This window comes from Bacillus rossius, chromosome 1 (assembly GCF_032445375.1).
Source record: "Bacillus rossius redtenbacheri isolate Brsri chromosome 1, Brsri_v3, whole genome shotgun sequence".
Classification (NCBI taxonomy): domain Eukaryota; kingdom Metazoa; phylum Arthropoda; class Insecta; order Phasmatodea; family Bacillidae; genus Bacillus; species Bacillus rossius.
In genome coordinates, this window is record NC_086330.1 from 324,005,763 (window position 1) to 324,032,643 (window position 26,881).

At 37.0% G+C, this 26,881-nt stretch overlaps 1 protein-coding gene across 2 annotated transcripts; it reads right to left on the minus strand.

Moving 5' to 3' along the window:
• Positions 1-26,202, minus strand: LOC134527989 (mitochondrial import inner membrane translocase subunit Tim23). Of its 2 annotated transcripts, XM_063361135.1 has the most exons (5): positions 25,999-26,202; positions 25,668-25,917; positions 19,362-19,531; positions 6,616-6,712; positions 1-105 (listed from the first exon to the last, which is right to left on the minus strand). In XM_063361135.1, the coding sequence occupies exons 1-5, from the start codon at positions 26,075-26,077 to the stop codon at positions 93-95; spliced, it is 609 nt and encodes a 202-aa protein (XP_063217205.1). In that variant the 5' UTR covers positions 26,078-26,202; the 3' UTR covers positions 1-92. The 2 variants fall into 2 exon arrangements, with proteins under 2 accessions (XP_063217205.1, XP_063217204.1); XM_063361134.1 differs by lacking the exon at positions 1-105 and having other exon boundaries at positions 6,175-6,712; positions 25,999-26,201.
• Positions 26,203-26,881: the final 679 nt, after the last annotated feature.

Sequence of the window (26,881 nt, forward strand, 5' to 3'; positions counted from 1 at the left end):
CACTATAAACTAAAGCAGTTATTAACACAGTTTTTGACAGAGATTGTGTCCAGCCACACGCTTGTGCAGTTCCCAAATTCAGAAATTCAGCACTAGGTCAGGAATCTGTAGACAAATAAACAAAAAAAAATTTCCTTTCACTAACTCTTTCTTCTTAAATAGTAAAAACAAATATAAAAAGCTGAAAAAAGGTAAGCAACAGTTTAGCAAACAAACAAGTCTTATTTCATCTTGCAACATTTCAAACAAATACACTGTTTGAAATATTTTGTTTGTTTACTGTAATTATCATAATATGTATAATAACAGGTTCAAAACCTCAGGAACACATGGTACGAACAATTATTTAACCTGAAATTACTCAAAAGTATTATATCCTTTATTACTGGTACTAATTAGGAGATACATATCTAGTATCTTCTGCCAGCATTCTTATTTAATAGAAGGATTTCATATAAACTTAAGTAAAACACAGAGCCTGCAAATATCTGGTAAAAGAATTTCAAGACTTTTTCAATAAAAATTTCTAGTCATTTTTCTTAATATTAATACAATAAATTTTACTGTTTCCAGGAACGTGCCAATTTTTGTCAGAAAGCTAACACCTTTCCAGAGATAATTTTCACATGATTTCAAATGGAGTACTTTCCAAATATTCTGTATATTCAATGTGCTACAATTAGCAAATGGCTGCAGGAAATGAAAGATTTGCGACTTCTAGCACTGTTTGTTGTTTTCAATTCTGCACTTCTCTGTAACTTTCATGACCAGTCCTTCAGTTTCTTTGCTTTTCCATGACCTGTAGATACTACATCGAACCCCTATAATAACGAATTTCTACGGCACAATATTTTTGTAAGTACCTTCTATATCCTGTAGCCAAGCCTTAATAGTACATGGATAGACTACAGTTCACAGCAATGAAAGCTGCAACCACAACCCAACCAGTTCAGAAGTTTACTTTAAGTAAAAGGTAAGGTAAGGTTCGGTCAGTGCAATAAATAATAGTTATTTATTTTTTCCCAGGAGGGTAGGCAAGATTAGGTCAGCATTATTTCAAATACTCTATGACCGGAAAACATGTAAATCCTTGCAATATGGTGTTTTTTTAATTAGTGTTTGGCAAACTTCAGAGAACTTCAGAACTGTTTGGGCGTGGCTCTCACCCTGTGAACTGTAGCCTTCCCTTAATACATAAACAAAACCATCCTAGAGATAAATGTGCTCTCATAAAAGCCACAGATGCAATACTTAACACACACACACACACACACACATATATATATATATATATATATATATATATATATATATATATATATACACACACACACACACACACACACTTAACAAAACCCTAAACAATGTATATACGTATATCCTCGTGTATAGCGCGCCCTTTTTTCCCCTCAAGTAAAGGAAAAAAATAAAGATGCGCACTATACACGGAAAAAAAACGGAAGGGAGGGGGAGGAGTGGAAGTTGTTAACTACACGGTGACGGGTGACGTTTCTGGCCAGCCCCCACACATACCCACAAGCAACAAGGCCTCTCTTTCATACACACACACACACACAACCTGGTCTCTCTTTCACACACACACACACACGTACGCGCGCAAGCTCGCACATCATGGTCTCTTGTTTATTTTAAGACCTCCCCCCTCTACAAAAAGGCAGCGCAGAAGCTAGTAAAAAAAGAGTGTGTGTGTGTGTGAGAGAGAGAGAGAGAGAGAGAGAGAGAGAGAGAGAGTGTGTGTGTGTGTGTGTATGTGTGTTGTCACCAGTCCCCCGCCCACTTCCTCCGGTGAGTCATCCAGTCCTCCGCGCCAGCCAGCTTAGCAACGTAGCGTGGCACGCTTCATTTTGCTTGTCCCTAAAAATGCGTTATCAGATGAAATATCTGTGTAGAAGCTTCGAGACGGGAGTGGTGGTGTTTAGTCCTGTCAACTGTCAAGGTTACTTGATGGTCATAGTCCCGTTCCTGCCTGCCTCCCTCCCTCCCTTTCTCGTACCAGTTGTGACGATACAGCGCTTCATTGTCTTCCATCTACACAGCAGAGTTTAAGTATTTTCCTGACACATCACCACACATAAATTTAAATAATCATTTGTTTCATAAGTAATTACTTAACAGGTACCACAAAATGTTAGTAAAATTTATTTATGGGAAAAAAATTTTAAATTTTTTTTCTTTGGAATTTGTTGCAAAAATCGTGGTGTGCGCTATACACGAGTAAATACGTATACGTATGTTTTCAACATTACAAAATATGACAAAAAAAGCATGTAGCAAACTTTCACGCGAGACTATGTAAATTTTAATAGGTTTCCGAACCAGTGTGCATCATCTAATAAAAGTTTGCTACATAACAGTATTATTAAAATTAAATGTAAAAAACTATTAGTTGAAAGACTGGACATTTGAATAACTTTTACCTAAACATTAAGAAATAAAAAAAAAACCTTAATTTTTTTATGTTAGCAGAACATTTGTAGATTTTTTAAAGAGAATTTTTAAATGTGTCATATTCATGTTACAAAGTGCAGTGAGTCATGTTACAATGTAGATGGCCACAGTTTTTTTAAACTTTAAGCGGTGTGTTTGTAACCATGTTTTGCCAAAACATTCCGTGAAACTCTTGTTCCTAGAACAGGGTTTCTGGTTCACACTATATGTTGTAATGTTTCCTAAATGCTGTTCAAAACCAGACTCTACAGCATAATATTGTGTAATAGTAATACCTTAATAATCAAAACCTGAAGGGAACCATAATATGGTCACTTTGCAGTAACAAGGTTTGTATTAACTAAACTGTAACAAAATTTAACCAAAATTTTTATATAATTTTTAAATCAAATTCAAATAAACTTAAAACTTGCACACAATTTTAGAACACACCAAACGTTCATGTTTTTAGGGACCGTAAAATACAATTTTAGGATGATTACATTACATAATAACCATACTTTTGTATTAAACAAATGCACAATATGCAATTTTAGGAACTGTGAAAACACTTTGTATTAGTAAGATTTTTACTAATGAGGTGTATGTGTGTGTGTAAAATTTTCCAATAAAGGTTGGCTACATTAAGCTCTGCTTACTATTTAGTGCCCAGTTAGAAATAGCCAAATAATCCCAGAATTTTGATTCAGCCCTTCCTGAAATATCTAAAGCAATCAACATATTTTTTTGGGCATACGCCATTCCTGCTACTGCATGATTTAAATCAATCTTGCCCAGTGCATGAATCGTTCAAAGTACGCACCCAAAGTAAAGCCCACCGCACACGGTACAATATTTTCTACTAGTTTGCTTACTAGAATGCTTACTTGTTTCTGTACTGTGTAGGCTACAAGCTGAAACACTAGGTGCGCTACAAGTTTCTGCTGCACACGATTATAGCTGCCTTACTAGTTTTGTTAAGAGAATATTCTCCACAACAAATTTTTATTATGATAATTCACATTTTTTTACTGCATACAAACAAGGCTCTTCTTTGTATGCATTCATTAAAACGAGGAGTTGGTCACTATTCCACTTCTTTCAGTCCATGTTTATCACGACATGCACGCTTAAAAGTGTAAACCCCTCATGCTGTTTTCGTGAGTTCTGATTGGCCACTCAAATATTGGAACACACCAAGCAACGAAAATAGGACGCAATCTATAACGCAAAACCAGTAGCCCAGCTAGTACAGCTACTAGTATCCAGTTTGAAATCGAGTGAAGAAACTAGTAGCAGAGCCAGTACGACTCCTAGCTTACAATATTGTAAGGAATATTGTACCGTGTGCGGCGGGCTTAAGTTCAACAACTGTACCTTTTTACCACCGCACATTGTATGGACAGTACGTATAAACTTATTTTGTGGAAATATGGCTGTCAAATTGAAACAGGAGAAAATTTTTTTAGTGAACTGCATTATTATTATTTATATTTTATCACATTCAAAATTATTGAAAATATTATCTACTAATATTAATAATTTAAATAATTATTTTGCAGTGATTATAGTTGTGCAGTTCGTAATAATTAGAAAAAAATATCACTAGGTAAAACCATCATAATAAAAAAATAACTAGAATAGAATTTATAATTTTAAGTTATTCTGGTGAAATCCTTATTAAAGAAAAAGTTACATTCTTATAAATACACCTATCCCTCACTTAGCATGTTTTCAGATTGCACGGATTCATTTAGCGCAATGTCAATTTTACTGACCCATTCTTGAATAGCACGTCTGTAAATTTCAGTTAGCACAAAATCTCGGCAGGAAGAAGGAAGAAGAAGAATAAGAAAAAAAAACACGATGCTACGAAGTCTGTTTCAACTTCTGTAAACAATAGATGTGCTGTGGGATAAAGTTAGCCAAACAAGGGGGGAAGAGATACGCGCGCATATCTGTCTACGCTATCGGCTGTTGTACAAACATCAGATATAGCAAGTTAAATTGTGCCTATGGAGTGTAAAGGACCAAACGTTTTTACGTCCGCGTGTATGCTGCCGTGCTATACCGTTGTTGCCTGGCCACAAAACCGGGCCGTGAACTCAGTCTAGCCAGTGGCAGGGAATTCACACAAACAATAGCAACGTCTGCCCATTCAGCTGCCGGTAACTGTACGTGCTTGATCACTCATAATGCATCGTGTCCAAGTATTTGAGACAAAACTAGAAGTATTAAGGCGCGCAGATTGACATGAAAACCATGCTTATGTTGGTTCGTAAATAAGGACTCTTACAATGGTTTGCATGATTCTGATACTGTTGGTTGTACTAGCTGGAATATATTTGACATTAGATACCGAACAGAAATGAACAGTTGATTCACGTGGAAAAGGTTGTTAAATGAATTTTGCAATGAAAAAAAAAAATCATTGGCCTGACAGGATTGGTGTGAACCAGGTGGTGATACGCGAATAAGCACTTTAATTTTTGAAAAATTAAAATGTAAGTATACGGACAGTAATATCGGTTTCACTGTCAGTAAAGGGTGGTTTGGAAAGGTATGCGACGTGAGTTGAAGTTCATGGCCGGGCGGGCATTTCAGCCAGCCGACTGACGATAAAGTACATAACCACATATCTCCCGTTACGCGGTGTCGTATTTGTCATACAAATTGTGATGGGAGGCATATTAAGATAAATGGTGTGGCATATTTATAGTTGAGTGTTATTCAACACATTTATATTACGTAAAGTATATTTTCCTACACAATTTTGGAACACATTAAATAAATTAGCCTTGCTATTTATGGAAACTAATGCTTCAGAATACACAATTTCGAATAATACGAGCATTTTTAGGAACAAATTAGTCGTGCTAAGTGAGGGATAGGTGTAGTGAGTATAGAATAGTTAAAATTCAGAATAACATGCTACAAATGAAATTTGGGAAATTATCAAATCAAGGTTTGAAAGAGGCACACATTATGAAAGGAAAGCACTAATGCTACAATTACAAATATATGCATCATCAAATCATCTTCATTTGAAACATTTTATTTATTATGGACATGCATTTTGTACATACGCAAACACAAAACACAAATTGTGTATCACTACTCAATACATTCCTCTTGTAAAATATGTTGCATTTTAGGAACAAAAATAACACAAAACTTAAATTATCCATTGAATATAGAGGTTGCTGTGGTAACATCTACAGATCTAATGATCACATGGCATTTCACAGAAAACCAAACAGTAATTGAAATACCTCAATCACAAAAGTAATTCCAGCATGTGTATCATACAAAATATATTTGATTTTCTGTTTGAAAACAATAGTGCAAAATATTTAACAGAATTTTAAGTTTAGCGTGAACAGTACTAATATAGTTTGCTAATAAAAATTAATTTTATTATTAGGCCTACAAAACAACTTCTAATTCAGTCAAAATTGTTTGGATCACAAGTATATTATAAAAAAAAAATTTAAGAAGAGCCTACAGCATGAAAAATAATTTATTGTTAAACAAATTTAAAAAATATTACGAAGTGTAAAATTATTTTAAGATAAAAAATCTAAAGCTGAAATTTTCACCAAACATAATTTTCATATACATACTATACGAAGATATCAAAGCAACAATTATTTACACACTAGCCAATATTACAAGTTTTAACAACAACAAAAAAGAAAAAAAAAGAAAGAAAACCAAGCAAACATATCTGTATCACAGCTCATTTATTTTGCTACCCACAAAACTATTTCCAATCAGAACAATGTAGACTTAACACAAACTTGTATCAGTGAATTAACAAAAATTTGCACTAATTCTAATTGGTTTCTATATTTGTGGTCTATGTACCAGCCTTTTTTTTTCTAGTTTCTGGGGCAACTGGATCACTAGTGTTACAGCATGTCCAGCTAGTAAAACAATGTTAAAAAAAAAAACCAAAACGGTGAGAGTTAGCAGGCCAGCACTCCAGAAACACTAGCTAACAGTGTAAATGGCTGCAGATGCTTTGGGCAACACCGTCACAACACGGCAAAACAAAACCATCAAATACTGTCAACGAAAGAAGTCTGCCTCACGTGAGTGCTCTGCACGACACACAGTAGCTGTCTATGCAAGGGGAAACAATCTTACGCTGGGCTGTACTCTGACCGGAAGTTCTGCAGCTGGTCTCGCGAAGACCACAGGCAGTACGCGGCTGCAAGCCCCAGGCCGACGCCCCCACCCAACGCACACTTTCGCAGTCCAGCTGGAACAAACAGAACAGTTAATGACACACTTCTAGAGACAGACGTGAAATGAACACAAGTGTTCAAAGCAGGGTGTGTACTGGGTTGCAGATATAAACTAGTGACTTTCTTAGACAGTTTCATGTTTTTTTTATAATCACTTGTAACCTAATTCATTAATTGTTCCATATCACATATCAAAGTTTATCCCTTAATCCTTATGGCATGATTGTGTACATATTGATTTTGTGGTACATGATGCTTGCTGTTTTAATTTAGTAGGTAGAAAGATTCTGACCAAACAAACTCTAATATCACAATACAAACAAAATATGTCTGGTTTTTTAATTTTTTCCTTTCAATTCAAATTACGATCATAATTTATTGTTATATCACAAGTTTTTGTTATGTCCAGGATATTTTGACTAATAAATTAAAACAGCAAGCATTATGTATCACAAGATCATGCCATCATGATGAAGGAATAAACTTGGATATGTGATATAGCAATTTTAACCCCTAATAATAATAATAATAATAATAATAATAATAATAATAATAATAATAATACATTTGCCATTTATTTTATATTTGCCCTCTTGGCCAGACAAATGATTATTTTTTCCAAATACCATTTTAAAATGTTGAGAGAAGTACTAAGTGCACTCTTAGTAAAACACTGTCTCAGACCTTTTGTTATCTTACAATAAGATTAGTTTTACTAAGGTTGGAAAGATCCATGTTATAAGTTTGGCATACTAAAATGATTTGCCGCCAGATATTGGTGATGCTAATTCTTGGTAACATCATTTGACATTTGATTGCTGTAGTGGTGTGCACAAAACCTGCACAATTACTGTTGCCGGTAATATACCATTCTTGTGGGGCTTTTAATAACACTGACTCCAAAACTAATCAGCCTAATATTCAAAACAATAAGAGGTACATAATTTTTATGCACAATATTGATAGCAATAATAATTTTTATCTCACTGCATTTTCACATAAGTTTGTAACCCTTGATGGAAGAGTTGATATGGCAGTCGAGGTAACAAAATATTATGATGTTACTGTAGTCCTTGGCTTGACTATAATAGTTTAATTTATGCTCATAGTTAATGACTCACAAAGTATTCGTAAAATATTCGTAAAATCTGAAATATGTTTTAGGTCTTTTTTTCCCAGTAAAAAAATTGGGTGTCTGTAAAGTCGGTTTACGGACGATAGTTTAACGTGACGTCATTACAAAACTTTGATGAAATGATTGCATACTTATGTGAATAAAATTGAATCATTTTTACTGAATTATCACTATTTTGTATGGATACAAAGGAGGAGTGAAATGAAATCTACAATTTAATTGATAAATTTACTTTTATTTGCACTCATTAATTCAAATATGTTTATTACTTTAACGAACAGATTTTAACTATTACTTTTATACATGTTTACTATTTAACTTCTTCCAATCTGTGTTATTCTGTTAAGGATAGGACGATGATAGGAAAAGAATGGGAATGTTTCAAGTTTAATGTGCCTCGAAAAAGTCAAATCGATGGTTGTTCCAATCGAGTGGAAGAGAGATAGATGTGGCACAAGCGTACAATGAGAGTAACGGGACAAAGCGTAACGGGACACTTTCTCGTGCGTGCAGCCGGTGTTCATTGATTTATTAGACGTCACGTAAAAATTATTTAAATGATTAACTTCCTACCTTTGTGTCAGCTGATAATTTTTCTATCTTATAAATAATTTCAATGAAATTTCACCTCAAAATTTCCAATATCTAAAATGTAATATTTTTTTACTTGTTTGTAGAAAAAACACAAGAACTTCAAACAGACATTAAATATGATTAGCAGTAACCCATGATGTATAAAGCTCACCATAAACCTATATTCTAATGTGAAAAAATTTATAACTTAAGTAGTCAACAAGAATTTAACAATTTTTTCAAAGTGATTCTATTAAAATTTTGTATTTTGTAAATCTTATTTTGATGAATATTAGTTGACAAACACTGCATTTTACTTCTGTTCCAAATAACATAACTTTAACTGACAGACCATACACAAACACAACCTCACACACACTTAAAAAGCTTTTACGTAGATGTCAGGTCAAAGAAATACTACCTATTGTAGTCATTACCATGGTGCAACTTACAGATACTATCTACTTCATAGCTTCCAATTTGAGAAAAATACAACACATAAGTAATTCAGATTTTCTTTCACAACCAGTTGACTTGGTACAAAATGTGATTTTAGGCCTAATCAAACCACATTTGGAGCAAATAAAACTATGCAATGGGTGAAACATGCATGAAGGAAAAAAAAAAAACAATTTTGTGTTTAGTGTTCAAGGAAGCAGCACTGACAAAATTACTATAGAAAGTATAGCTTAAGACTGAGAAAAGTTTGTATTTGTGCATCCATATTAGAAACACTCTCAAGGGGCTTAGAAATTTAGACTTATTAATTAAGAAATACTTTTTACAGAGTCACATTAAATGAATTTAAAAATACAAGCACAACATTTTAAAACTTACTACGCAGGAAAACTTCTTAACTGGATATCATTAAAGAGGTTTTTAATACATTAATGCTGTCAATATAATTTTTTTATAGTTCTGACCCAGAAAATTGACAGATTATAAAAATAATTAAACAGGCACACAGAATATGCTTGCTCTGAGATAGAGAATGACCTTACTCCTTCCCAAAACCAGATAATTACTTCACTAAAAATGTAATCTTGTATGAGTGAATGGATGAATTATGGCCTAACACTTTGTCCACATTTGGGTGATTAGAGTTAAAATGAGAATGGAGTGTTAAAAATTGAAAGGTGTGCGAAATCGGAGCATCTGAGTAAGCCTGTCTGTCCACTGCAATGTCCGTCCTATTTCCCCACTTGCGACAATTATGCACTTGACGACGCCAGAGCTTGAACCCAGATTGCCTTGACGGATAACGTTGCACAGTGCATGTTCGAGACCACAACTACAGCAGACTTGCAGAATAAAAGAATTTCACTATAGTTTCCATGAGAATACTGAAGAATAACACAGGATGACAACAACAACAAAAAAAAAAAATTGGCGCATAGGATTTTGACTGATTTTAGCTATATATGGGGTGCTGAATTTAAATATGAAATTAGTTTTCTTTTATCACCTCTACTTTTTGAGATAAGTGTGAAAAAAGAAGTAAAACCACCTGCTTGACTCAAGCCACTTCATCACAGGAATTTCCCAGGCTGAGAATCCCCACTTCATCAATGGGATAACACAGGATGGGGAATCCCATCCATCATTTCAACACTTCAACTAAATTTGAGGTCAGTTTGTGTGTTTTAGCAAAGCAGGATGGATTGAAGTTGATAAAAAATGAGTTCCAGTAGTAGAAGTTGTGTAAATCAATCTGATGTGTTTTGCTACATATGCGGAGAATACACATTAAGATAACAGAAAGACTGTTAGTGACCTTGTAAAGAGAGCTTATCATGGATACTTTGGTGTTAAGCTCGGTGATCAGAATAAATCCTGACCACAGCATCAGGTTTGTAAAACTTGTACAGAACATTTACGTCAGTGGACTAGCGGGGAAAAAAAAAAGTTCAAAATTCAGCGTAACAATGGTTTGGAGAGCATCCAAAAACCACATTGATGACTGTTATTTCTGTCCAGTAAATATTACTGGAATCAACCAAAACAACCGTAACAAGTGGACTTATCCTGATTTAGTCTCTGCAAGATGCCCGGTTCCTCACTCAGAGGAAGTACAGATCCCAGAATATCACCAGCTTCTAGAGCTTTCTGAGGACGAGTGTTATCCCTTTAACCACCCTTCTGATACTAATGAAGGTGACAGTAATTATGAGGGGATGTCAACAATTTCTCAATGTTTCAACCAGGATGAGATAAATGACCTCGTCAGAGATCTTAACCTGTCAAAAGAAGCTTCCGGGTTACTGGCTACCAGGTTGAAGAAAAAAAATTTACTGGAACAAGAAACCAAAATTACTTTTTACCGTATAAGAAAAAAGGGTCAGCTACAATTCTTCTCTCAAGAAGAAAACTTGTATTTTGTCACAATATTAGAGGACTCCTGGAAAAAATGAGTCTTCCTGAATATTTTCCAGATGATTGGCACGTATTTATTGATAGCTCAAAGCGAAGCTTGAAATGTGTTCTTCTAAACAATGTGAACCAATATGGTCCCATACCAATTGCTCACTCAACAATGAAAGAAACATATAGCACCATAGCTTTGGTCTTGGAGAAGAAAAGGTATCATGAATGTAAATGGGTGATTTGTGTGGACTTAAAAATTAGAGCTGTACCAATACGAATCGGCAGAAGCCGATTTTGCCGATATTAGTTGAATCGGTGTTTCTGACAATTTCCAATGCGCTTGTTAATTTTCGGCTGATATTACTGAAAAATGAAAGTGTCAGCCATAACCTTAAAATCTACGAGTACCCTTTTCACTTTTCATAGTAGTACTGCATTCTTTCAACTGGCATTATTTCTTACAAACATGTGCCAGCCGTTCTTATCAAAATTTAACATTTTTTTATCAGTAATGTTTTTTTTTTAATTTTAATGCATCATAAATAAATAACTACCATCACGGTAAAGATAGATATAAAAAATAATAATGTTTTCACATCATAGCTGCGGAAAAAAATGCTTGACCGGGAAGTTTTTTTAATAACTCATTTCAAGTTTAAAACTTAAATTTAAAAGATAATGGAAATCCACAAGTAGAAATTAACATAGAACAAAGAACATACAACGTGTAATTTACCCATTATACATCTCAGTGTCACGGTAACTATAGTGCAAATGTGGTAGCTTATCATGCTTCTGCAGTAATTATGGTATTTTCACAGAATCTTGTTCTTTTTAAGATAATTAACTTAAGGTAAATATTGGGTTTTGTGCTGTAGTTATGGTAAATCTTCTATAATTCTTTGTAAGTTGCTATTCATTTGTGTTCACATTTACGTGCACCATTATTGTTTTGGACAGTTAAATAGACAGATGTTTCTTATTATTGCTTCTCAGTTATACATGGTTTGAATATTATTTATGTGAGAGAGGATATTTAAAAGTATTTTAAGAAACTGCTTATTCTACAAAATTAGAGTATGGTGCTTGCACAGAAGTTACACCTAATTTTGGTTTGTAGTAGGCCAAAGGTTAATGTAAACAAAATTAGGATGGCAATGCACTAACCTAAGTTACCACAAATACGTCCAAACAAAATTTAAAATAAAAAACTGTATGAAATTATGCAAGATAAATAAAGTAAAGCACGTGTAATTTGTGGTGCTGTACGATCATGTGGCGGGGGAAAAAGAGTGTTTTCCCTTGGATCGGTTCGGAATAGGCGTATCGACAACATCTATGTGTGTATCGGCATATCGGCAAAAATTTGTGAATAGGTACAGCTCTATTAAAAATGGTAAACTTTCACTTCAGACAGCAAAGTGGCCACACAAAATATCCTTGTTTCTTGTGCCTCTGGGATAGCAGAGACAAAACACACCACTGGGTTAGACAAGAGTGGCCTAAGAGAGAAGACATGGTTGTTGGAGGAAAAAACGTTAATGAACCCTTAGTTGAATGAGAGAAAAAAAATAATCGTTCCTCCACTGCATATCAAGCTGGGTCTTATGAAGCAGTTTGTAAAAACTCTAGATAAGGACAGATCATGCTTTGCATTTATAGGGGAAAAAATGCCTCACTTGACTAAGGAAAAAATTAAAGCAGAAAATTTTAACGGTCCAGAAATAAGAAAATTCATTCAGGACCAAGCCTTTGTAAATTCCATGAATGAGGCTGAGCGAAAATACTGGACTTCATTTGCTGCAGTTGCCAGAATTTTTTTGGGTCAACAAAAAGCAGAAAACCATGTTGAACTGGTAAACAATATGCTTAAAAATTTCAAATCCCTTGGGTACAACATGAGTATTAAGGTGCACTATTTACACAGCCACCTGGACCGTTTTCCTGAAAATTTAGGAGACAGCAGTGGGCAGCAAGGTGAAAGATCTCATCAAGATATTCAAATTATTGAGGACCACTATGACGTCGTACCTCCTCTTTATTAAACAAAAAACCCGGGTCACAGTCCTGTCCGCGGCGCAACACTCCAGCCATGGCCCTGGTAGTGCCACCACTTGTCACCAGATGGCAGTTGTAAATATAAAGAGAAAATGTATTATAGTTATGTTATATATGTTATTATTGTAAATATTTAGGTAGATTATTAAGTGTATATTGTAAGTATGTTTTGTAGATGTGGAAATAATATTATAAATTGCAAAAGATCAAAAGAGATAGAAATATGTAAAACATTAACACAAATGGTTCTAGAAGAAACTTGTATAAATTGTGCGGGCTAACAAGCCTAGATAGCTCCTCTCTCCCAGCCAATCTGGGAGAATAAATATTGACACAGGCAAAAGTGGTATTATTGGCTTGCCTTCCTCACCTTCCTTTCCACAGCTAGTGACTCTTAGTGAGACCGCGGGCTTCCCTTCTCTTCTCTCTCTTCTCTCTCTCTCTCTCATTCTCTCCCTCTCTCTTTCACCTATCTGCTAGCGACTCCTTGTGAGACCGTGGGTAATCCTCTGCTAGCGACTCTTAGTGAGACCGCGGGCATCCCTCTCTCCCACTACCAACCTTTCTGCTAGCGACTCTTTGTGAGACCGCGGGCATCCCTCCCTCCAACTTCCATCCTTTCTGCTAGCGACTCTTCGTGAGACCGCGGGCATCCCACTCTCCTACACCCAATCTTCCTGCTAGCCACCCCTGTCAGCACGTCCTCGGTCAGCTGCACTGGGCCGAACGGTCCACTCCCGCCTCAGAGTGTGAGGCTGCTCTACCCAAGAGCTGGCGCCGGGCAAACAACACAACAACTGAACGACCGAGCGACGTCCACCCCGTCTCCACATCTTCACCAGAGACGAGGCCGCGACATTTGGCGCCCGAACGTGTGGCACTTCATCATCGAGACTACCAGAGTTCATGAACAGTCAGCAGCATTCGGCGACCCGAAGTGTGTATATTCACTAAACGAGTATAGAAGGATGTGTGCAGGACAGAACGTGTAGAAATTCGTGACACAATGCTACCACACAGACTGACAACCACATGCGAAACAGGTCAACCACCAAGGGACTTTGACCTAATGACAGGAGAGGAACAGTGGCACAACACATCTGAGTGCAAACCAGTGAGAGCAGAGTTAGCAATGAGTACATTGGTTTGGGATACAATAGCAACACCAAGGCCCACACAGGCACCAACACAGAAGGCAGGGGCAAACCTCATAGACTGGGAGGTACTTGCAAGCCCAGCAGTGCAACCAAACGTGCATATGGGGCGGACAGCTACCGCAACAGGACGCATAGTGCTACCAGAGTTCAGTGGGCTAGCGCATGAGGACCCATGCAAGTTTGTGCAGTGGTGTCAGGGACGGTTGACACAATGCAGGGTGCAGATTGAAGAATGGACACAACGCACGAGTGAGCAATTACGCGGGCAAGCTGGTGAGTGGTGAAACCTGTGGGGACGCTATGACATGCAGTGGCAGGAGTTTGCTACCCGCTTAACACGGCGCTTCGACGACCGCATGGCAGTCATGAGCTGTAAGGCTCACTTCTACGGCGAGACCCAAAAGGACTCAGAGTCAGTAGAGCAGTTCGTGGCAAACAAGCTGCAGCTGTACCGACGCATAGCCCCAGGAGAAGACCCCGAGCAAGCTTTGCCAGAAGTTACTGCATTAATGCGAGAAGAATTGCAACCATTCCTCAGGCCATACTGCAATGGGACGGTAGAGGACTACGTACGACAGGCAACAGCTACAGAAGGCAACCTACGACACCTCCTGGGACGTCGGACTGGGACAACTATCCCTGAACGAGGACCCAGACATCAGGTTGGAGCACCTGCAGGGACAAGCAGGGCCATACCGCAGGAACGTCCATGGCGGACAGCAACACGGGCGATCGAGGGCCCACCTGGTGCAACAAACCAGAACATATCTCCAGAATGGCAGAATGCAGGCAATCGGCGCGATGGAGGCCGACCACCACAGTGCCGTCTTGGATGCCCACAGGGCACGTATCACTGGCATCAGGACTGCCAGAGACACCAACAGCAACAACAACCGGCGGGAAAACGGGCAGTAGGGGGTGTAGGACCTACAGACTTAACCCCCGTACCAGCCAATCCCCTGCTGCAAGCCACAGAGAACAACATTGAACAACTGGGGCAGCTCACCACGCTAGAAAACCGACTGATGCGGATCCCCATCACCCTGAACGGGAGACAGACTGCCGCACTTAAAGACACAGGGGCGAGCCATGTATTCGTCGCCCAGCACTGTGTACCACCCGCAGATATCACACCCAGACGCTGTGCCCTGCGCCTTGCTACGAACACCGGAACCGGGACAGGCATTGGAGATGCCATCATCACTGTGGGTATACGGGAGATGGTGACCCAAACTTCAGCAGTCGTGGTAGAAGGACTCAGAGAAGATTTGGTACTCGGACAGCCATGGTTGGTAGAGCAGGATGCCTTGATTTCACCAGCATCAGGCCTGGTAAATTTAGGTAAATGTGAGCGCCTGGCAGTATATACACTAGGAAGCATACCACCTTCCCACAGGTCACACGACCACAGGCCAAGAGACATGACCTGTCGCCTGCTCACTGTGGGAGTTGATGACCCACCTCCAGCGGACCTGATCGAACCCAAACAAAAAGTTCTGGACGCCCAACGCACCTCCTCAGATGCTGAGCGTCGACGAGCAAAGCAAGCAGAAGGACTGGATGAGATATGGACCATGCCCGGCGAATGGTCGGCCCACGAAGTGACAGATGAAGGGGAAGACCCGAGGATCGCTGTCGGCGGCAAGCGATGGAGCTGACAACAGCGCGAGAACACCAGAGGGCCTACACTCAGCAGATAACCCCGCAGACCACACGACAACCACCGGAGCTACAGCCCGGTGACCACGTGTATGTACGCACACATCCCCTGTCCAATGCAATTAGGAACTACTGTGCTGGACTCAGCCCCAGGTGGTCGGGACCACACCGCATCCTGAAGCGGCTAAGTCAAAGTACGTATTTGGTGCGCCGGGGTAGGCAAAGGCGAAAAGTACACCGGGACCACATACGGAAAACAGCACTCCCAGAAGGGGGCACTACCGTGGAGGATCCTACGCCAGATGTGACAGGAACAATGCCGGACAACCACCAATCTGTCACACCCCAAGGAATGCAGCATCTGTTCCAGGGAACACCGAGCCCAAGGACAAGAATGGAGAGGCCTGCAGAAGCCCCTGCCACGACACCGAGGCGACAGCACCAGTCACCCAGCACGAATGCAGATCCTTGATGTCTCTGGGACACCAGAGGCGGGCATAGGCACCATGAAGGAGCAGCCCCTGGTGACAGAACCGGACGACATTGAGACAACAGAACAACCTTCCCCTACCCGAGGCGGATGGGGGCATGTAGCCTCCCTTGCCGATGCCGAATTCAGGGTCAAGGTGGAGGAACCAGCTGAGGACAACCAGAGACACCGCCGATGACGACGCCGGCCCCCACTGTACCTGGCAGATTACGTCACCGGCCGCGAACTGGACACACTGGTGAATGGCGACCCAGGGAGTCCGGAACCAGCAGGCCGGCCCTGACGCTCGCAACTACGAGGAGAGAAGGCATCATGTGCCTGCTGGAGGGCGCGCGGACGGCCTAGACCCGGGCTTTTCCAGGGAGGAGGGGGGGGCGTCTGACGTAGTACCTCCTCTTTATCAAACAAAAAACCCGGGTCACAGTCCTGTCCGCGGCGCAACACTCCAGCCATGGCCCTGGTAGTGCAACCACTTGTCACCAGATGGCAGTTGTAAATATAAAGAGAAAATGTATTATAGTTATGTTATATATGTTATAATTGTAAATATTAAGGTAGATTATTAAGTGTATATTGTAAGTATGTTTTGTAGACGTGGAAATAATATTGTAAAATGCAAAAGATCAAAAGAGATAGAAATATGTAAAACTTTAACACAAATGGTTCTAGAAGAAACTTGTATAAATTGTGCGGGCTAACAAGCCTAGATAGCACCTCTCTCCCAGCCAATCTGGGAGTAGAAATACCATTGTAAGCTCTCCTCTCCCAGCCAATCTGGGAGAATAAATATTGACACAGGCAAAAGTGGTATTATTGGCTTGCCTTCCTCACCTTCCTTTCCACAGCTAGCGACTCTTAGCGAGACAGCGGGCTTCCCTTCTCTCTCCCTCTCTCTTTCACCTATCCGCTAGCTACTCCTTGTGAGACCGCGGGTAATCCTCTGCTAGCGACTCTTAGTGAGACCGCGGGCATCCCTCTCTCCCACTACCAACCTTTCTGCTAGCGACTCTTCGTGAGACCGCGGGCATCCCTCCCTCCAACTTCCATCCTTTCTGCTAGCGACTCTTCGTGAGACCGCGGGCATCCCACTCTCCTACATCCAATCTTCCTGCTAGCCACCCCCTGTCAGCACGTCCTCGGTCAGCTGCACTGGGCCGAACGGTCCACTCCCGCCTCAGAGTGTGAGGCTGCTCTACCCAAGAGCTGGCGCCGGGCAAACAACACAACAACACGACTACCGAGCGGCGTCCACCCCGTCTCCACATCTTCACCAGAGACGAGGCCGCGACAACTATCAAGAAAAAAGGGATACGCACACAATGGCAGATTATTGCTGGTTTTAAAAAAGGGACAGTTGCATCAAAATATGTGTAATAAGTATACAAAAAATTCCATATAAAATTAGTTGAAGTAGGTAACTCTATATAAAGAAAAATTAAAGATGAGCGCTCCTGTTTAACAAAAAATCACTGTTATCACGTCTGTGATCCAGACATCTTCAAAAACATATTATGGAAATGTACGGCAAACCCTGAACGAATGAAAAAAGGTGGCAGTGTAGTTTCGCGACCTGTTAATCAAGATCAACTAACGCTCAAAAAAAGCCAATATTCTTTTGGTGCTAGATTGCAGAATGTGCCAAACCTGTGGTGTTTCCACCACATTATTTGCCCTAATTAAGTTTTAATTTAAGACAAAGTATTTTCAATAAAACTATTTTGTATTGATTTTTTGGTAACAATAGTTTAAAGTGCTTTGGTATTTTTTTAAAAATATTTTCAGTTAAGTTGTTTATTACCATTTTTATTCCTGGTTGGCCGATAGGCTCTGGCCGAAGGCCATCGCTTTCACTAGAATTTGAGTCAAGTGTAAGCTTGTAATATGTAAAATGTTGGCAATAATTTTTATTAAGTTTTTTTAGTAACTTTTTATTTGTAATTTTGTGCTACATATTTATTAGGGCTTAAAATGTTTGGACTGTTACGAGAAAATAATTGGAGTCAGAACTTTGAGTGCATCAATGAACGTTAGAGGGCGTGACACCAGTCGTGGTTGACAGAGGCAGTGCAGAGTGTGATAGCTGGGCCAGCGTTCTGGACGGACGCGGCGCACTCTTGCGCGTGTGTTTCGGGCACCGGGTTTATGATAGTGGTGCAAAAATTGAAATACTTTTACGTGACATTACATCTACACGCGGTGTGCTCCGCGATAAATAATTTCGTGATCAACCAAGTGAGAGAAGAGTGCTACGCTGTACACGTTTAACTATTGCGAGGATTTCTGCGTGCAAATGCTTTGCACCTGGAAACAGCCTAACGACCAAGCACGTAAGATGCAGCTATGTGGGCGAGGTGCTCAGGTAAGAGGCAGAACCGAGGACGAAAAGTAAGTGGTCACGGACTTATATGTTTTTGAATGGTTGTTTGGATCGAGGCCCGTAGTGCGGTGATAAAATAAACAGTTTGAACAAGTAGCGGTGCGCTAATGTGCTTTTGGATTGTCAAAAAACCCGAAACCCGTAGACATAAAGCAAAGATTGGAAGACTTATACTATATATATATATATATATATATATATATATATATATATATATATATATATATATATATATATATATATATATATATATGTAGTATTTTATTGTAACATTATTTTAGTATGAAATGGAAGTGTGCCCAAGTTGTAATAGAATTTATGTGCATGTAGCAGATATTTGATATGCTATAGGCCTTGTAATCATAGCCTTTATTTACCTTTTTATATATATCTTTACAAATAATTGTTATGAATGTTTACATATATATTTTTTTAAGAAACCTGCCTTACGTCTGTTATTTCTGCATTTGAAAATAAGTTTTTCTAATGAGTTTAGAGTTTGTAAAAAAAGATAAGAAAAAATCAGTCTAAAAATAAAGCGTAAAAAAGTTATTAATATTTGAAGAACTGCTGCTTCAAAAAAACACCTACCTTACCTTTTCTTTGAAAGTTCATTTTTTACATAATTTTAAATGGTATATGTTTTTTATGAATTTTGCTTACACCCTGATATTAAAAGTTTTAAGTCAGGATTTTTGCACAATTTAAATAATTTTTGATATCAGTAATGTTGTGCAAAAGAGATGCAAACCCGGGGTCTGGTGTGGAAGTTGTCTCTTGTTACTCTGGAGCAGAGAAAAGGGGACAAACCACAGAATGGTGGACTATAGACCTTACAAAAGTGATTTACCTGAGCTCTTGTAGAGGAGACCCGTCGCCGTTGCAGCAGTCAAAGTGTTCAACTCGTCATCGACTCCTCGCCCCCAGGACAACAGAACTCCAAAACTTGAATACATAACCGCTACCACACCGAGTGTGTTTGCTGTTGCGCTTCCCTGTTTCATCACGTAGTTGAGAAGCCTGTGTGTAGTAAGAACAATGCACAAAATAAACAAATAGAAATTCCATTTCGGAAAACAGATCATATGTACAGTAAAAAATTCTGTGAAAATTAACTGTTTTTACCTGGATTCCTACCAAATACATTAACATATTTCATGGCATCTATGTTTAGTTAACTTATTAATTGAGTTAAAAGTTGAGGGTAAGGACTGTAGAAGTAGACAATGATAGAATAATGTAAGGCATATTATAAAAACTGTATGCTGTATGCACTTGTTATGGGGAGCTGAAAAATATGAGCAAGATAGAAGAAGGGAATTGTTGATGGGAAAAACTTTATAAAAATAGAAAATAAAAATTTTTTTTTTTTGATTAATACTAATGTTGCTTGTTAACCGGCAAAGTAAGCATTTTTTAATTCTGACAGGATTCTAAGAAATTTGATAGTGTTAAGAGTATGAATACCATGTAAATGTGAGGTAAAAATCACAAAAAATCACAATATACTAATGTAAAACTATTTGAATTAACTAAAATGAAAATAATGTACATGATTAAATATCCAAAGAATGAAAGAGAATCTGAAAATGTTAAAGCTGCTGCAAGTGTAAGCAAAATGATAGCCACTTGTGCTTTCCGAAAAGCAAACTGCATGGTAAGAAAAAACTTAAATCAGAAAAGCTAACCTTGATCTATAACCTTGAAAAACAGTAGTTTTCAATTATTATATGTTTTATAAAACTCAATGAGGAGGGGGTAATCTTAATATTCCATTAATATTAATGGTTTTTAAATCATTAAACCACATAATTATTTTGATTGACATCAAAGCCCTTTACAACCACAAAACTTCACAGGATCCAGAATGAATAAAATACACAATTTCGGGAGCTTAAACATTTTAAAAATTATTTTAGTGTAGCTTTAATGAGGCTGACCTAAACCAGTTTCTTTTTAGTTATAGCATAAAAAATATAAAAAATTAAAGTTTTTGCTGAATGCAGAATATGTAATTGTTCTGTATCACCTATCGTAACTCCGGAGGGCTAAGGGAGCATCCAACTTTCTGGTTAGCTGAGTGGAGTAGGGGGCCGGAGGTGGTGCATAAACTGAGATGGGTAGCCTCAGTCCCTTTGCATAGCCAAAAGCTCTAATGCTCTTCCTGGTTGCCTATGCGACGTATCCGCATCCACGCCCGTGGGGGCCCCAGGGCGGTAGGGCTTATCGGCTAAGAGCGCTGGGTTATCAAAGAAAAGGGGGGAAACCCTTATTCGTGACTTATGTATCACCTATCGTATCCAAGTTTATTCCTTGAACTTAATGGCATGATTCTGTATACAATGATCTTGTGGTACATAATGCTTGCTGTTTTAATTTAGTACATAGAATAATCCTGGCATTAGAAAAACTTTAATATCACAATACAAAAAAATTATGTCAATTAATGTGGAAATTTTTCTCATTCGTACTCAACTTAAGATGAATATATAATATAATTATTATTTCTATTGGTGTTTAATGCATTTCATTTTTCATTATATCATTGGTTTCTATTTTTTTCACGCTGAATAGAGAATATTGTAGTGTGTGCATAAGATTGTTTAGCCTAATTCAATTTTTTGTTTTACATTATTTTGTTGGTTTTATGAAATGGTGAAATGTATGGCGAAAACATGAAGATAGAGATGTTAATTTTGTTTATGTTTGTGGAATAGTAATGATGTGGTTCATGATGATTTTAAAAATATATTATTGTGTGAATTTGCGTGATGTTGGATATCTGAGCCATAATTTCATTGAATACATGGCGTACTGCATATATTTTTCGATGAATGCTAATAAGTGCATAAGCCATGTGACGTACTGATTGTAAGTTTGGAATAAATTTTTTGTATAAGTTTTATGCTTTACTTTGCTGTAGACTGTCTGGCTTTTCCGGAAAGGGTAGGTGATTTGAATACGCTACGTGTTTAAGTTCTAGATAATCAAAACTAGGATAAGAGGTTGGCTGGCTCAACAACATTGAAAAACTGTAAAAATGGTTAAAACCTACGAATCATGGATTAATGAAAACTTGAAAGGTGCGATGAACTTTTAAGTTGAGAATTTATTGAAATCACTGTTATTTAATTTTTGTAGTGATTTTAATAACTTCTGCAATATAAGTACTGGTTTGTAATGATTTTTTACTTCCAACATTTCAAGAAATTTTAATAATCCAAGGTAATTCTGTAAAGCTGTAGCTTTTGGGAAATAAGACAAATAAACAAAGTGAAAGGTGTCCATCAGAGTAGGCTGATTTAAACCACAATGGTTTAAAACACGGTTTAAACCACAATGGTTTAAAACATGGTTTAAACCATGGTTATATAATAAAAAAATTCTTTAACAGTATTTTTTTTAATAGAATACCTATAGTAATAAATTTTAATGAAAGATCTAATTTCACTCCAAAAAAATTAGCTTGCTCATTAATGTTTCTTGTGATACAGGAACAAATAATTATATACTAATAATGATATTATCATTTAAATTATCTAAATAAGTAGTAAATTACACCCAGCTAAATACTCCTCCAAAATTAAATAGTAATCTTTGGTCAAAAGTGAAACAAAAAAAAAGATATTAAAAGCAGTTCCTATTCTGTTGGAAATTCCCGACTCTACTGTAAATCCTTATTGTGTGGTAAACACCCATTATATGGAGAATACTCTTCCTGTGGGGAAATACCCTTTCTGTGGTTAAGTCCTAGTCAGATGTGCAGATTTGATGTTATAACTTTTCTGGTTCATAATGAGTGGCAGAAAGCGGGATGTTGTATGGCTTTCAATTGAACATGTTGAGAACCAAAATAACTAATGTAATAAAACAAAACAGATTTAAACACCCCAAAAATTAAAAAAAATAAAATAAAATCTGGGTTTTTCTAACTCTGGTGTCCATATAAATCTCTAATAAAATGTCCCTGACTTTACATGATTGAAAAATAATTTTTTAAAATATTTTTCCTTTATGCTATTTTGTTAAGAAATAAAAAAAATCCAGAAATGCTTTTTGTCAGCATGATGGCAGACTCAAACATAGTATTTACATTTCAAATAACTATTACTGGGCAATTTTCAAGACTTTTCTAGGACTTCAAGTAAATTCTCTGACAAATTACAACTTCCCTAACTTTTCCCTGATCTTCCAGAATGTGGACACCCTGGGTTGGCTAGGTTATGTCAAATAAGGGACAACAGGATCCACAATATCTCTCGTGGGGTAATTATTGGACATTGTTTTTACACACATCCCTAAATTTACTCCAAAGGGATGGTTTCGTAATTCCTACTAGTTTGTGAAAAAATTAAATTCTTATGTTTTACATTACAATATCTGTGCTTTTATGCTGCCACCGCCATTCATTGTCTACCTGTGAAAAAACGGACTATATGTTTTCCATATACTTGAGACATTCCTGAATTAACCCTGAAAGGAAGGTTTCTTAATTCCTACTGGTTTGTTAAAAAATAACAGTTTACAGCTTACATTACAATAACTCTTATGTATTCACACAATTTCCGAAATTCATTGTTTAACAGTGTGTGTTTTTTTAAATTATTTTTGGAGAAATTTAGTTAATATTGTTGTTATAATGAAATGTGTTTAAATAACGATTGTAAGGAATTTTTAACACTTATATTTCATGTTTGTTGTTTCATTAGAATAAGTGGTAAATATGTAGTTGGGCGGTATTTGCGAAAAAAAATGTTAAAAATCTGAAAATACCTTTATTATATGCTCTTCAACTTCCTCTTTTCATTGAAAGTGGCGGAGGTAAGAAATTCCAAATACTTTAGGAGATATAGAATTTTTAAATTTATCATATGTAGTTCAGCGGTATTTGCGAAAAAAAATGTTAAAAATCCGAAAATACCTTTATTATATGCTCATAAACTTCCTCTTTTCATTAAAAGCGGCGGAGATTAGAAATTCCAAATACTTTAGGAGATATTGAATTTTTAAATTTCAGCACAATACCAGTGCATTCATGTGGCGTGCGTGCACCATTGTTTCTTGTTTACGTACGAGTATCTATTTTTTTATTGGATAATGATGTCACTTGATTGTTCGTGATAGGCCAGAATTCAAATGAACTAATACGTGATTATTTAGTTCATTAATTGTTTAAAACGGTGTTTAATTACCGTCTCCAACTTAGGTGAGTTTTTAACGTTTCTAATTTAAAAGTCTTATTTCTTATTTGAATATTGTTGTGCAAGTAATAAGTAAAAAAAAAATTACGTGAGTTCCTACTGTCCATCCTTTGTCCCGGTTGGTTAGGTCAGGTCAGTTACATTATAAATAATTTAAAACTAAAGAATAATTAAAATTAATTCACATTATTTTTAATATCACCTTAGTTTGAAAGTATTTATACTGTAACTGACCTGACCTAATCAACCATTTTAGTTTACTGTTCATCCTCTGCCCGGGTTTGTTTGGTCAGGTCAGTTACATTATAAATATTTTAAAACTAAACAGCCATTAAAATTAATTCACATTATTTTTAATGTCGGCTTAGTTTGAAAGTATTAATAATGTAAATGACCTGACCTAATCAACCATTTTATTAATTACGCATTCACGAACACACGGCAAAATAACAAAAATGGCCACGGTCGAATGGTTGCAGAGGTCTTGTATTGCAAAATTAAAAAATTTGATATCTCCTAAAGTATTTGGAATTTCTTATCTCCGCCGCTTTTAATGAAAAGAGGAAGTTGAAGAGCATATAATAAAAGTATTTTCGGATTTTTGACATTTTTTTTCGCAAATACCGCTGAACTACATATGATGAAATTTAAAAATTATATATCTCCTAAAGTATTTGGAATTTCTTACCTCCCTCCGCCACTTTTAATGAAAAGAGGAAGTTGAAGAGCATATAATAAAGGTATTTTCAGATTTTTAACATTTTTTTTCGCAAATACCGCCCAACTACATATTTACCAAATAAGTAATTGCGTTACGAAATGTTTGTTTTGCGATGTTTAATTTAAAGTACATACTCTTTTGAATCACGTTTTAAGGGACAAATCTAAATTGACGCAAAAATTTGAATAGAATTGTTAACATTGTTCATTTTCAGTAAGGAATACGCGCAGTGCACTGAAATAGCTTACACTTTAAATTTTGCAGTCTTCCCAAGGAATTCTTTAATTACAGATGTCCTATATTTTGTGTTTGATATGGCTGATGTTTCATGCATTCCATTTTATCCCTAGATCCTGACATAGATCATAATTCATTATTATATAACAGAATTTTTCATGTACAGGATCTTCCGACGTACTGAACTAAAACATCAAAGACCGTGTACCACAGGATCATGCCACCAGGATCTTTCCACGTACTGGATTAAAACAGCATGCATCATGAACCACAAGATCATGCCATCAGGATCAAGCCTTCAAGATCCAGGGATAAACCTCAATATATAAAATGGAAGAATTAGCGTATTTTTAATCTTCATAGTTGGCTACAGTTGTTCTAAATTAAGATACACATGATCGCGGGTAAAAAATGAATAGTAAAGGTAGTGTGAAATCACAGGTATTGAAATATAAGCTTTAAACTGTAATTTTTTTCAAGAACCAATAAGAATTAAAAAACCATCCCTTCAGCGAAAAATTTAGTGACGTGTAGTGTGTAAAAACCATGTTTTTTTTTCCGTTCTAAAAAGCAGCAATGTCTAATAATTACCATTTACATAAATTTTACGCCATCCTTTAACCCGACAATACTATTAAATGTTTACCTGGACTCTCAAGCAAGGCAGTGGCCAAGTCACAGCACAAGCAAAACTAAAATGGTTAATTATATGAGAAGTGCTTGAAAATATCTAAATGCACCTAAATATTATAAATAAAATAAGGAACTGAATAAATCCATTTTAGGCTGTTATTATATTTTTTTTAGAGTGGCGCCCCTAAACTAGACAACCCAATTACAGAGTACTTTTCATGAAGCTAACCAAATCGAACCAACCATTATTGTATTACCGTTATGACAACACCCTACCAGTCACATTTATTCCTTCTATTGCGATTTTGTTACAGAGGTTATAGGAAACAAGTGGCTAGGTTATACTCAAATTCAGTTTACTTACTGCGTTCTGCGAAGCTTTCCTGTGTGGCCAGCCAGTGTTGTACTCCTTATTCCATTGTAAAGTCCCACAGTGCCACCCACTAAGGCACCGGTCATGACGGAGCCACCGATCTGAGAGAAAGCTAGCTCGAATCTACCTCGCTGTCGTGCAGCTCCTTCTGGGAATATAAACTCGGGTTGGCTTGGCGGCAAATAAACAGGATCAAAGTTTAGGTACGGTGACAACGGAGCTAGATTTTGTTGAGAATGCACTGAAAAAATTACATTACGTAATTTCAAAGCACGTTAACACTAGATTACTATACCACATAAATGCATGTTACTTCACTTACATGGAACATTCATACCCGGATCTCTGTCAGAGTACGATGAAATTCCAGATGCATTACGTTCGTTCGTAGATGATTCCATTATTTTCCTTAATGTGTTTCTTCTAGGTTCTGAGGTTCTAGCAATTAAATAGGAATATAAACCTTCAAATATATAAACATTTCAGAACAACATTTTTGGGTAAAAGAAGAATTTATATAACTACAATTACACCAACATTACAACTATACCACAAAATTTACCACATAAAGCTAGCTTGTTCGCTTTATCTGTACTTTCTCAGACTCGTGCACTAAAAAAACATTATTGTGCGTATAGTGGAGAATTATTGTTAGGTATAAAAAATTGTTTCATTAGATATTTAAATGTAAAAATAAACAAAAATATTCCGTATTACATTCTTAGTTTTTAACATTATGTTTATAAACTAAATATGTGCGAAAATGAGATATAGTTTCATCGCTGGTTATTTTTTAAATTTTAAATTGCTATAAAGTATATTTTAGACCATATGTCATAATCAACACATGAATATTTACCATATATTGCCATGAAAAAAAAAAACCCTCGCCTTGAGATCAACTTTGGTGGTGATATGCTGCCAAGGATATCTTCCCAATTGTAGAACAATTCATCTGTGTCTTTGGGGCACTTCCATGATTTGCATGAACGTTTAATTGCACTGACCTGGGCGCCATCATTGTTGCAATAAGTGATCACACCTGGGAACATCTCTCCCTCGTAGATGAAAACAACATATTTTCCCACTTTCCTCTCTAGTGGCTGGAGAGACAAAAGGTCTGGAGGATTTTTTTTTTTTTACCAGATGCCACAGCAACAGCTTGATCGTCCAGTTCTAATTCTTTCTCGTCATTATTAATGACG

Bases quoted from the DNA above. Each gene is read 5' to 3' on its own strand.
- LOC134527989 (XM_063361134.1), bottom strand. From the start codon at position 26,077: ATGGAATCATCTACGAACGAACGTAATGCATCTGGAATTTCATCGTAC. The intron at 19,532-25,667 runs GTAAGTAAACTG...TACTACACACAG, and splicing joins GGAAAGCTTCGCAGAACGCA to GCTTCTCAACTACGTGATGA. The intron at 6,713-19,361 runs GTAAATCACTTT...TGTTTGTTCCAG, and splicing joins TCTCCTCTACAAGAGCTCAG to CTGGACTGCGAAAGTGTGCG.